This window comes from Pieris brassicae, chromosome 13, assembly GCF_905147105.1.
Source record: "Pieris brassicae chromosome 13, ilPieBrab1.1, whole genome shotgun sequence".
NCBI lineage: Eukaryota > Metazoa > Arthropoda > Insecta > Lepidoptera > Pieridae > Pieris > Pieris brassicae.
The window spans coordinates 1,436,413-1,450,355 of record NC_059677.1 but is presented as its reverse complement, the minus strand read 5'-3'; the positions used below and the strand labels follow the sequence as shown (position 1 = coordinate 1,450,355).

The 13,943-nt window shown below is 35.2% G+C and overlaps 1 protein-coding gene across 4 annotated transcripts in view; it reads right to left on the bottom strand.

The window, feature by feature from the left end:
• Window positions 1–13,943, bottom strand: part of LOC123717668 (GAS2-like protein 3) — a 95,042-nt gene that overhangs the window by 20,695 nt on the left and 60,404 nt on the right. For all 4 annotated transcript variants that reach the window (XM_045673793.1, XM_045673790.1, XM_045673792.1 and 1 more), the window contains exon 3: window positions 1,346–1,535. In XM_045673793.1, coding sequence (XP_045529749.1) covers window positions 1,346–1,524 — 179 coding nt within the window. In that variant the 5' untranslated portion in view covers window positions 1,525–1,535. The remainder of the gene's footprint in view (window positions 1–1,345; window positions 1,536–13,943) is intronic.

The window sequence follows — 13,943 nt, the reverse complement described above, 5'->3', positions numbered from 1 at the left end:
GAGATCAATATTTACGCGAGAATTGCAAGGACTTAATATTTTTGATTGATTTTTACATTTCGTAAATTATGTTTGTATAAAAAATAATGTTAGTTGTTTGATTACGACATAAATATACCTACGATTGTTAAAGGGGTTTAGAACCACTAAATTTTACCTCCAAGTTTAAAAATTCCAGGCACATCACACCAAGCTTTTCACAGTTAAACACAACCACTGCCGTCCGAAAATAGGAAATGGAATTGATAAACTTAAAAGCTCCGTTCCTGATATTAGTTTAATTAGTTCAATTAGTTAACAACCCTACATTTTTTAGCTTAGAATTACACTGTTTATCTGCTTAAATAGTTTTTCATAGAAGTAATTTAGTTCTATTAGTCACAGTTAAAAACCGTTAACTGTTGAAAAAACTGTCAAGAACAATTCTATGCGAGTTATTTATTTATTAAAGAAAAACAATACACTATCCTTATAATACGACAATAATGTCGAAAATAAAATATATTAAAGATACACAATACCACTACTGAACTCATTTCGTAAACATATAAACTGGTTCTTTCTTGCCTTTGGTATCGCAAACTTGGCCTTTGACATCGCACTTGTCTCCTAAGTACAAAGAATCCGATTTTTGAAGAACGTTCGTTCTAAGAAAAACACTTTTTGGACGGATTAAAGCTATGTATTTTTTTATATGTAAACGCTATTTTAACAAAAGACAATACAACGTTCGTGCTCCAAAGTATCCAACATCACCATCCCCCGCAAGAATTTAAGTAGACAGTAGACCTACTTTAAGTTGCGTCTTGTTTTAAATTTATGGTATTATAAAGATCGACTACTTGCGCACCTTGATCGCATGGGCCAAGATAGGGTGGTGAAGGATGCCTATTTAGGCTAGTGGTCGGAGACCAGTAGGTCGGCCTCGGTACCGCTGTATCGACAGAGTATAGGAGGCCAGCTGAAATCCAGCAATTGGATAGGGTGGTATAGGACAGGCGCTGGAAAATTCTCATTTCGGAAGCCAAGACACTTTTTGTTTTGCAGCAAGCAAGACGCTCAAAAAGGGCAGTCATCGCAGCGCATGAACACCCGTTTTAGTGGGTGCGTTGCCTCTATTTTTATACCATTGGATGTCGTATCTCCTATGGAAGACCCCCCCCCCCACCGGGAGTCGATTTCAAGTCTTTATCACAGTTCGTAAAAGAAAATGTGTTGTGAAACGAACCGTGGATTTCCAGACTTTCCAGAAATTAGATTAGTAAGTTACGCATCATGTGTTCTATTATTTGTATTAGTATAAAAATCCTATTAAAAAAAAGACATCTATTCAGTTATAATATACCTTTCTTCCTTCCCCTCGAAGGTGCTCTTGACGTACTCAAACGCGTTGGTCCTCTCAAAGGCGTTGAAGATCCTATCATAATTTCCACTTAGAGGACGCTCGTATGTCTTATCAGGGCTGGTCACGGACCATGACGCCCGGCTTCCGATCGCCGTCGGACCACATCGGTAGAATGCCATTATTGACACATCTGAAAAAAAAAATGAAAATAAACTTTGTGATCCCAGGGCATCTTCTGCTATGTAAGGGAATGTGAAATGTTTTAACAGCCTTTTATTTCAGATAACTTTTACACTTAACACACATGTATTTCTATCTATCTTTAGGTATCTGTGGTATTCTGATAATCAAAAGCAGACGCTTGATTGGAAGGAAAGTGGAAGCGTGGCCATCCCAGGCAAACCTGGGACACCGTCGTACAGTTGCAGACGGCAAGGATATGTAAAGAGTTGGAGCCTGGAAGAGATCGCTCGAAAGCGATAAGGCCGCCAGTTGGCCTCCTTTTGATTTAATTTTTTTTTATATATTGTAATATATCGAAGTGTTAATAAATAAATAAAATAAGTGAAATATTAAGCTCAAGGCCGAACGCGATGAAGACTCAGTGTGGACACCCTTTGTCCCATCTTGGGGTGGACATTCAAGTGATGGTGTTTTACCTGATCAACTCAAAATAGCAATAGTGAAGCCCTTACATAAGAAAAACGACAAAACAGACCCCAATTATCGTCCAATAGCTCTATTACCGACTGCATCAAAGATATTTGAGAAAACAATGTGTTTTTTTTTAGTTTATTTTTTATAAAATAGGGGGCAAACGGGCAGGAGGCTCACCTGATGTTAAGTGATACCGCCGCCCATGGACACTCTCAATGCCAGAGGGCTCGCGAGTGCGTTGCCGGCCTTTAAGGAATTTTTACGCTCTTTTCTTGAAGGACCCTAAGTCGAATTGGTTCGGAAATACTTAAGTAATCGGGTGTACGCCTTCTGCTAGAAATATGGAACATTCAATGAATGTCAAAATGGTTTTCGAAAAAACAGGTTTAATCAACAACTTTAGCAGTTTATAAATTCATACAGGAAGACTAAAGACATGACTACAGCCTACGACAAGGTACAATATGAAATATTGCTAAATAAACTCTATGGGATAGGTATCCGCGGAAAAACTAACGAATGGTTCAAGTACTATCTTGAAAACAGAAAACAATTAGTAGAAATAGAATTTTATAATAATGAAACAAAAATTCTCCAAAATTACCGCTCTGACAGTAAAACAATAAAAGCCTCAATACCACAAGGAAGCGTTGTTGGGTGCCTTCTTTTTCTCATTTATATAAACGACCTTCCAAAACCATAGAAGGACCTGGTCCATGTGTTTTATTCGCTGATGATATTTCGATTATAACCCCCTGTCATGATATCACTAACATACACTCTACATTCAATAATATTCTAACAAAAACAATAACCTGGATGAATGCACACAATCTTGAAATCAATTTTGTAAAAACCAAAACAATAGCATTCCACCCCCGTCAAAAAAGCCACTTTCTCAAAATTTATCTTTTAACAACCACACAATAGAACAAGTTAACGAATTTTCATTACTAGGTATAACAATAGACACAAACATAAACTGGAAATCACACATACAAAAAATAAAATCAAAACTATCAAAATTTTTATATGCTTTCCGGGAAATTAAAAAGACTACGGACCTGAAAACCGCTCTAACCACCTACTACGCCTATGCGCATGCATGGCTAAACTACGGTGTAATAATGTGGGGAAATAGCACCGACGCACCAGCACTATTCACAACTCAAAAAAAGTTAATTCGGATTAGTTAACATAGAACAAACAGACAGCTGCAAACCACAATTCATAAAACTAAACATTATCACTCTACCCTCATTATACATATTGGAAATCTGTAAATTTGCCTATACACACAAATAATTTTACACCACACGCGAAGACATACAAACAAGCTATACACTTCTACACAAAAAAACGCCTAAATCTACCATCTTCCCGCTTACAAATACATGCCCACTAGTCATGTCAATCAAAATTTATAAAAACTACCGGAGACACTAAGAAATGAAAAAAATATGATACATATATTTACAAACAAACTAAAAAACTTCTTATACGTAAATGTTATTATAGCGTTAATGAGTACCTAAAAGATAAAAATATAGCTTAATTTCATGATTATTAATCCCTAAATATTCAAAATTAAATAAATAAAAAAATGGTATTCTATATAATTAATACTAACCTGAAATGTAAAATTTTATGTACTATTTTGTTACTATTTTGTAATGCCTTCTTTTGCTGTGCCCTAACAGGGTCCATAATATTGTACCTAGCTTTAAGCCTCTTAAACATATATTGTAACATTATGGAATGCAAATAAATATATGAATATGTCGTCGTCGAAACACCAATTTACTTTTTTATACATGCTCGTACGGTACAAGAAAACATCACCATTTGACGCAATTGACCCAAACATCAAGACCATCGTATCAAATATCCTATCGAGCATTCTTCAAGTCTTAAACCCTTTATTGTACACCTTAAGAATCCTAATAGAAGAAATATGGGACCAGACCAGTTGATGTCTTCGTTATTGCAGTGCCCTTGCCGTAAAGTGCCTTGCCTTGGCCGGCTGGTGGTCAGCGTGCGTTCCTAAGGTCGGTGCTGGCTGTGCACCGATTGAAGGGTGCAGGGAAGGAAAACTACGTGAGTAGACCGAGTGGATACAAGACCGTCGACGACTTGTATTAGGTATACAGTTTATACAGAAATATCATGTCCAGATCTTAAAAGGTTGTAGCGCTGGTAATTGTACAAATAAATCTCAAGAGTTGGTAGATATACCTTTTTTTCTAGAAAATATCTAGATAATCATCCTTCTACTGAATAAACGCACACATATTGGGAATACACATATTTTATTATCATTAAGATCATCAAATCATGTAAAGCCATATAGGGCAACGCCTTGAACCTAGCAAAAAAACAGACAAACATACCAAATATGATGGAAACGTGAGAGCTTTGTTCTTGCCGACAATACACGACACGACATTTGATCGTTTAAAAAAACACATTTTAGTATGGGATCATCTCGGACAAGCACAAAAGCTGACTTTTGGGCCGGGGAATTTGAGTGCACAGAATTTGAATTTATTTGAATTTTCTATATAAATATAATAATAATAAATATCAATGTATTCTACGTTTAATATATTTCATATATAAAAAACATATTCAGCAAAGTTGAAGGAACTAATACATTACACGAAGCTCGAAGCTCGCCCCACCCAAAACTTTACAAACTATTTATCGTGCAATTGTTAAAAACCCCGTAGTCACGAAAACATCAACTTTCCCTCGGCAATTTGTCGTAAATTGCATAAATTATAGACATAGTTGTGGTAACGGTGCTTGGGAATACAAAATAAACTTATAAGCTAACGAATGTAGATATCGTCAAACTCATGGGCTTCTTTTAACAGTATGAACACTTCATTTACAATAGAACTGTGTTGAAAAATGATTCTGTGGCTATTTTCAGCAACTCCTGGCAATCTTTCGCCCAGTACGTTTAGCTATCTTGCTGTGTTAACTGTAGCTATATTATTGTCTTTTGTTAAAATAGCTTTTACACATTAAGAAAAACACTATTTTGAACGGATTAAAGCTATGTATTATTATTAAAAACTTATAATTATTTACATAATTCTATATTTTAAATTTTTGGACATTTTAAGGAACCCGTGAGTAATTTTTGCAAAAACCCGTCATCTTTTATTCGATACCAACTTCGGGGCAATAAATACAGATAAAACAACTTTCTCTGCAGCTGCGATACTTTTGACATTCAACACCTTTTGTCTTCAGTCACCGTGACCCCGCACGCTGAAAAGCACGCGAAACGTCGGAAAAAAATTAAAATTTAGAATTATGTAAATAGTGTTCAAAAAGTGTTTTTCTTAATGTAGCTATATTATTATTTTATTTATTCCTACATGTTTATGTATTGACAGTGTGTACGGACCGTTGCGACTTCTTTGAGATAAAGAGTCGCCTCATGAGTTATGTTCTGCGATATTGTGGGCAATCCGATTGTGAGGAAGTTCTACGTGTCTGGTCTGGCGCCTTTTTCAGTTCTCATTTTCACACGTGTATATCCTTTATATAACATATTTTCATGTAACTGATTGTCCTCATTATTAAATATACATAAAGAAATTAAATGCATATAGATCTCCATTATTTTATTAATGACATAATGTTGACACATTATTGATCTCACTGGCTTACCGGCCAGTAACTTAATTATGAAAGAGGCGATACACCAGAGTTTCTCCCCCCTAGCTCTGGACCAAGGCAGTAGCTAGGAGCTGGTCAATGTGCCTACGCCAGACAGAGCCGTCATCAGTTATTCAATGTAGTCTCCCTAAACGTTCCTGAATGGTCCCGAAACGCCAGCGCTGCGTGGAGCCGACGCTATACTCATTTTAACATGTGTGATGTTTGAGAGAATTTTTTCGACCGGGAATCGAAACCTTATCACCTCTTCTAGATTGCCGTTGTGCGTGGCAGAGTAATCGAACTTTTGATTGTACCACCATAACATTTTCGTACCGTATTCTTGCAAATAAATTATTATTATTACAGATTTAGATGATTTCAGCGTGTCGTCTCTCCCGTCAAATCTAATAAGTTTTTGACAAGCCAAATTTCGGTCAATAGTTATATTAGTTATAATTAATATCGGTAAAAAAACACGTCGGCATGTTCGTATGTAAATTACACCAAAAATGGATTGAACGCGTGATCATCATTTTCGTGATAAAAAACAATGTATTACCGTTTGTATAATTAATGAGGCTATAAGGAAACACGATTCGTTTTTTTAACATTACTTTGTGTTGTCTGTATAATAAACTCAAACTCAAATTAACTTAATTCATGTAGGTAAATAGGAAAACCTAAGAATGACGAAAAGAAGTTAAATTAATTGTAAATTTACATTTATTACCAGTTCGCAAGTCAAGGGCGTAGAGCGGGTAAGAGATATATGTAGTATATATCGCAATATACAATATATATAACTTTTATATGTCTTCGAAAGTAGCAGTGTTTTCGGGTTCCAACAAAGCCGCTTAAAATGCACCGAGGTCGTTCAAGTATTCTAAGGTCTAGTATTATACCAGGAAACCGCCTCCAAAGTTTTTCTTTTAAATTTTATGTTTCCATATTTGTTACGGCGCTCCGGAGAAAATATGTTTTTGACCCGAAATGACGGCGTGTGTCAGACACAGAAATATAAACGGATGCAGAAATCTGAGTCCAAGAATTAAATGTTTGTAGCGCCACAGGCTTCTTGTATGTTGAATAGTTAAGAAAACACTTTTTAAACTGATTGAAGCTATGTATTATTATAATAAACTTATAATTATTTACATAACTTTTTTAAAATTTGTGATACTTTTGACATTCAACACGTTTTGTCTCCAGTCACCGTGACCACGCACGCTGTAAAGCACGCGAAACGTCGGAAAAAATTAAAATTATGTAAATAATTATAAGTTTAAAATAATAATACATAGCTTCAATCCGTTAAAAAAATTGATTTCTTAATGTGTAAAAGCTATGTCAACAAAAGACAATACTATGTTAAATATTTGTCGATCTTTGTTTCGTCTTAATACATATAATATAATTTCACTATGTCTACCATTTATTACATACCAACATATGGAGCATTTTTCTATGTTACCTCACAGAGACTGTTCGGTTTTCCTTCGCGATTAAAACCAATTTATTGATTCTCTCGATAAAAACTTTCCTTATAGTTCATGGTTCATAAAAAACTCGAATTGATCCAGCCGTCGGGTTTTGCGATGAGCAACATATTTTGCAATTTTAATTTACTGATACACTATATCTATTCTACAAACACTGACTTATACGGAGTTTTCTGTATGTGTTTCATGACCTTATCAATCTAATAGGCAAGTAGGTGTTCAGTCTATGCCTGATACATAAATTTTTGGCTCTAAACATGCAGTACGATGTTTTCCTTCACCGTTCGAGCGAATGTTAAATGCGCACATAGACAGAAAGTCACAGTGCACAGCCGGAGAACCTAAGACCTCAGGACCGTGAGTCGAGCGAATTGACCAACACTGATGTGTCGAAAATGATGAATTTCATTATTATCTTGACGTATGCTAGATTTCCGCTATATTAAAAATGTCATCGAAGAACACTATTGCGTTTTACCAATAAACAAAAATTACACGAATTGAGAATGGTACCCACTGGTACGGATTCGTAATACCGTTCTGTCATGCAACTGATATGGAACTTTAATCATATTCAATTTCGGGATTACATCAGTTATATTATGGCAAAGTCGTATGTTAATCAAGGCCGGAATTAGATGTGTGGAGGCCCAAGACATTTTCCCAATAATATTTTTTTAAAAATCAGTCGAGTTTTTCAATTATTATATTGTGAAAGGAATTAGATTTTTTTAGTATTTAATAAAAATAAAATATATCAAAAGTTGTTTACTAGAGGGAATTTTAAACATTTTTTTTCTGAAGTCTCTATAGTGGAGGGGGAATGTAGCTCACTAAAACCGGCTAATATTCTTTAATAATATTCTTAACGAACCTTTGAAACGTTTGGTACCTGTACCTTTATTGTTGGCATTCCTCGCTGTATTGCAATATTCGTTAAGCGAGGATAACAGCTCTGGAGTGTGGTACACACAGGGACCAAACTTTTTTAATTTATTTCAGTTTTTTATTATCTATCTTATCTTTTATGTAACAGATAACAGTCACGAGTCTCAGTATGTTAGGTTATAGCGTCGCCTATGGACCGTCTCAATGCCTGAGGGTACTATGGGGTAGCATAGCTTAGTTATATATGTTGGTATTAACTAAAAAGATAGGCTAAGTAAAAACATATTAAGGGCTTATACGGTCGACAAACTACAAAACAGTACATTGTTTCTTTCCATTCTTTGTCATCGTTTCTTGAAGTAGGGCGAATGGAAAAAATATATGGTGGAGTTGAGTAGTTTATGTATCCATTTTGAAAGATCAATACACGATTAAAATAACTCCGCTTGATAGAAAAAAATCCAAACATAGCCAATTTTTGACATTTAGAATTCATTTTATGACGAAAATGTATATAAAACATGAGTTAAATAAACGTTAAAATTTACACGATATATTTTATCGCAAGCCAAGTAATCCATTTCAGATAAAATTACATAAATTTAATGTTTTACATAACTAATTCTTATTACGGGCCGGCGCGACTCAGCGCTCCAGCTCTCCATTGCGCACCGCAGTCCACCCCGAGACACTGACACAGCAATTCGTGCTGGGATAGGGTCTTAAGGCGAAACGAAGTTCGCGGGACCGCTAGACAACAAATAGAAATCTATTACGTATTAGTAGTGTCAATGTTAATAGCATCCCACGCTTGATGCCCAATTACAAGGTAATAAGGGCCAAACAAAAGCCCTTGAAATGGCAATGACTCCCACGCAGGTTCTAGAATAGGTCAAGTTGATCAAGTATATCGGATATCTAGTTTTAGGGAATTTCCTAATGAAAAACTAATATAGAGGCCAGTGTTGGCCTAGTGGCTTCAGCGTGCGACTCTCAGGTTCGATCCCCGGCTACGCACCAATGCATTTTCTTTCTATGTGCGCAATTAACATTCGCTCGAACGGTGAAGGAAAACATCGTGAGGAAACCGGCTTGCCTGAGACCCAAAAAGTCGACGGTGTGTGTCAGGCACAGAAGGCTGATCACCTACATGCCTATTGTATTCACAAACGATCATGAAACAGATACAGAAATGTGAGGCCCAGACCTAAAAAGGTTGTAGTGCCACTGATTTAAGAAATAAATATTTTACTAGTAAATACCTTATATACCACACGTTTACGAAACATAGGCTTCCTGCATAGTAATTATTTTTTTGTTCCCGATTTAATATAGTTCCTTGTTCGAACACTGGTCAAACTCGTCTCCCATTACTAGTCTATGATGTTAAATTAGCCCGAATGGAACGTCAGACATTTCTGGCTCCCAACAACGGAACTAGCCATTATAAGGACCAAATAATTTGATTTATTTTATTTAAAACTTATGTAGATTTAAGTAAGGCAAAAGGCCGGCAACGCACTCGCGAGCCGTCAAACATGTCGAAATATAATTAATTTATCGATTCGAGTGAGGAAACCGGCATCTGCCACATACACAACTCAGTGACCGAATTTTTATTTAATTTTCTATTAATTAATTTTTAATTATTATTATTATGACGTTCACCAGTATAATACTCGAAACAGAACTAATCTAAGCGTACGACCAACTAGGCTACAGAAGATAAACCACTTATATGGAAACTATATTCGATTGATTTTACAACAAACTCCCAAGGGAAATAAGAGAATTATCACTAAATAAATTCAAAGCCCTCGTTAAACATTAATTAATCAATAAAGCTTTTTATAAATTGGACGTATAATTAAATGATACTAATCCTTGGGAATTATTTGCTCCATTTCAAACACTTTGTATAAATCAAAACCTGGCCATTAAAAACTTCTTTACCATTTAACTTTTTCTGTTGGCGTTTATAAGTATACTCGATTACCTATATGAATAAAGTTATTTTCAGTTGAATCTGTAACAAGATGGTTTGATTGTTAGGCGGTACTAAGTTCGCTGGCTCAGCTAGTTTTCTAAATAAATATTTTTTTAAATAAATATTTAATTAATTCAACACGTTTACAATAAGATATTAACTCAAATGTTATTATTTCTTCCTGTTTCGCGACATGCGAAGTCACTTCGTAATAGGGTTGCCACGACCAACACAATAAAAACATTTTTTTGATATTAAAAATATATTAACTGTTAATCTGTAATAATTGTTTATTTCCAAAGCACAAATATACAGTATTTACAATATTATTAAACTACATAGCAATAATTTTTCTTCTTTGGCTTTCATAAGTGTATATTGTTACCTATATCAATAAACGATTTTGACTTTGAAATAGAAAATTGAAATAAATTAAAAACGGTGAAGGAAAACATCGTGAGGAAACCGGCTTGCCTGAGACCCAAAAAGTCGACGGTGTGTGTCAGGCACAGAAGGCTGATCACCTACATGCCTATTGTATTCACAAACGATCATGAAACAGATACAGAAATGTGAGGCCCAGACCTAAAAAGGTTGTAGTGCCACTGATTTAAGAAATAAATATTTTACTAGTAAATACCTTATATACCACACGTTTACGAAACATAGGCTTCCTGCATAGTAATTATTTTTTTGTTCCCGATTTAATATAGTTCCTTGTTCGAACACTGGTCAAACTCGTCTCCCATTACTAGTCTATGATGTTAAATTAGCCCGAATGGAACGTCAGACATTTCTGGCTCCCAACAACGGAACTAGCCATTATAAGGACCAAATCATTAGATTTATTTTATTTAAAACTCATGTAGATTTAAGTAAGGCAAAGGCCGGCAACGCACTCGCGAGCCCTCAAACATGTCGAAATATAATTAATTTATCGATTCGAGTGAGGAAACCGGCATCTGCCACATACACAACTCAGTGACCGAATTTTTATTTAATTTTCTATTAATTAATTTTTAATTATTATTATTATGACGTTCATATAATACTCGACAGGACTAATCTAAGCGTACGACCAACTAGGCTACAGAAGATAAACCACTTATATGGAAACTATATTCGATTGATTTTACAACAAACTCCCAAGGGAAATAAGAGAATTATCACTAAATAAATTCAAAGCCCTCGTTAAACATTAATTAATCAATAAAGCTTTTTATAAATTGGACGTATAATTAAATGATACTAATCCTTGGGAATTATTTGCTCCATTTCAAACACTTTGTATAAATCAAAACCTGGCCATTAAAAACTTCTTTACCATTTAACTTTTTCTGTTGGCGTTTATAAGTATACTCGATTACCTATATGAATAAAGTTATTTTCAGTTGAATCTGTAACAAGATGGTTTGATTGTTAGGCGGTACTAAGTTCGCTGGCTCAGCTAGTTTTCTAAATAAATATTTTTTTAAATAAATATTTAATAAATTCAACACGTTTCCAATAAGATATTAACTCAAATGTTATTATTTCTTCCTGTTTCGCGACATGCGAAGTCACTTCGTAATAGGGTTGCCACGACCAACACAATAAAAACATTTTTTTGATATCAAAAATATATTAACTGTTAATCTGTAATAATTGTTTATTTCCAACGCACAGATATACAGTATTTACAATATTACTAACTTATAACTACATAGCAATAATTTTTCTTCTTTGGCTTTCATAAGTGTATATTGTTACCTATATCAATAAACGATTTTGACTTTGAAATAGAAAATTGAAATAAATTAAAAACGTTTGGTCCCCAAAGCCAGCATTAATGCTGGAATACTTCACTGTATTGTCATACTTATTTGTTGAGCGATGCATGCACCAGCTCTGGAGTTACTGTCAGGCGCCAATTTGAATCTTTAATTAGCGCCTGTGCACATGAACCCCACGACCCAATAGTCTACTCCAAAGGGAACAAAATCGAAGGTGGTGGAAAGATTCCTATATTTGAGCCGTTTATCATCTCTGGCCGCGCCAGCTTTTGTGCGAGTCTGATGAGAGGTAAGTCCTATTAATAACATACAAAGAAAGTATTGTTAATTATTGTATACATAAGCATGACGATCCTATGAATATTATTCACCTTGAGTAATATTAAAGTTAATATCATAAAATTTGTTATAGTTAACAACAAAATGAACCCTCCCCAACTTCTGAGGGGAATGCATTTCCGCACAGTGTGTGGGATTCGCTATAACAGCAGCATGAGTGATATACCATCAAAACACAACTTGTAAAATAATCTTACTTCTCACTTCTTCTACCGTAGTTGTGAGATCATATAAATAGCTTAATCAGAGGCGCTACAACTTTTTTTGGTCTGTGCTTCAGATTTCTGTATCTGTTTTATGATCATTTATCAATCAAATCTTAGGCAAGTAGGTGTTCAGCCTCCTGTGCCTGCCTCACGATGTTTTCCTTCACTGTTCGAGCGTTCTATGTGCACATAGAAAGAAAGTCCATTGGTGCACAGCCGAGGATTAAACCTACGACTTTAAAGATGAGAGTCACATGCTGAAGCCACTGGGCCAATACTGATCTTTAACAACGAGAAAGATGACTGTGCCGCTTTTCTGCTTGGCGGGCGCATTGCCTTGCCCCCAGATATATTTTGTCAGCCCTAACCCAGCACAATAGCAGTACAGTGCGTTGCACTCGACGCTCCTTAATTGGATAATCGAACCCGCTCTGAGCCACTCCTGAGCCTTCAATGGGATTGGTTGGGAGGAAGGCATCAGACAGTGCTGGAGCCAAATTATCATATATATTGGAACTGGCCCAAAAGAATTAAAGGACAGACCAAAAGAGCAATGGGCAGAATAAATTAAATTATCTGGCATTGAGTGTCCATGGGCATATACAATACTTCATAAACTCAAACTCATAATAACTTTATTCATATAGGTGACCAAGTACACTAATGAACGTCAGAAAATACTTTAAATTTACATTTACTACCAGTTCGCAATTCAAGGGCGTATAGCGAGAAAGAAGAACTGGCAACACTCTCCGCCACTTACATTACAATTTACATGAAATAGGTTATACGCTACCCGTCATAATAGTTAAATTGAAAATGATTTAATAACGTAATGGGGTCGACAGTTATAATTGAAATAAATTGCATTTAAACGGCAACAATTGTACACCCAATTATGTCGTCAATAAATCAATCAGCTCACTTTCCGTTACGCTAGAAATAGCAGATCTAAGAAGAGAACATGACTCACATCACTCTAGTGATATATTATACCAAAAATTATATAAACATATAAATAGTAAAAAGAATTCTGTAAATGTATTAGTTAGTAGTTAAAAAGGATTTGTCTTTATTATGCAAAATTTTGGGAGCTATCACTGATTAAATTCAAACAATTTGTATGACTCAAAACTTGGCGATTTAAAAGAGTGTTTCTAAACAGTTCTTGTTGCCCGCTCTACGCCCTTGACTTGCGAACTGTTAGTAAATGTAAATTTAGAATCAATTTAACATATTTTCTGTTGACGTTCATAAGTGTACTTGGTCACCTATATCAATTGTTATTTTGAGTTATCTATGGACACGTCAAACGTCATGCGTCAAGTGTCAGCCGTCACTGTTTTCCCCTAATAGCTATTCTCTAACAGCTAGTACCTAACAAATTATTTCAACCTTTAAGAATATGTATTATTATTTCCTAATTCGCGTTTATGTCCGTCACAATTTTTATTGATATTTCTAAAGCCCATAAGCAAAGTAGGACAATTATTAAAACTGAGGTTTATCTATAACAGGCGTCCCGCGTGTCTATGACTCTAGTCTATGTCACAGACTATTGTGGTTTGTTTCTCT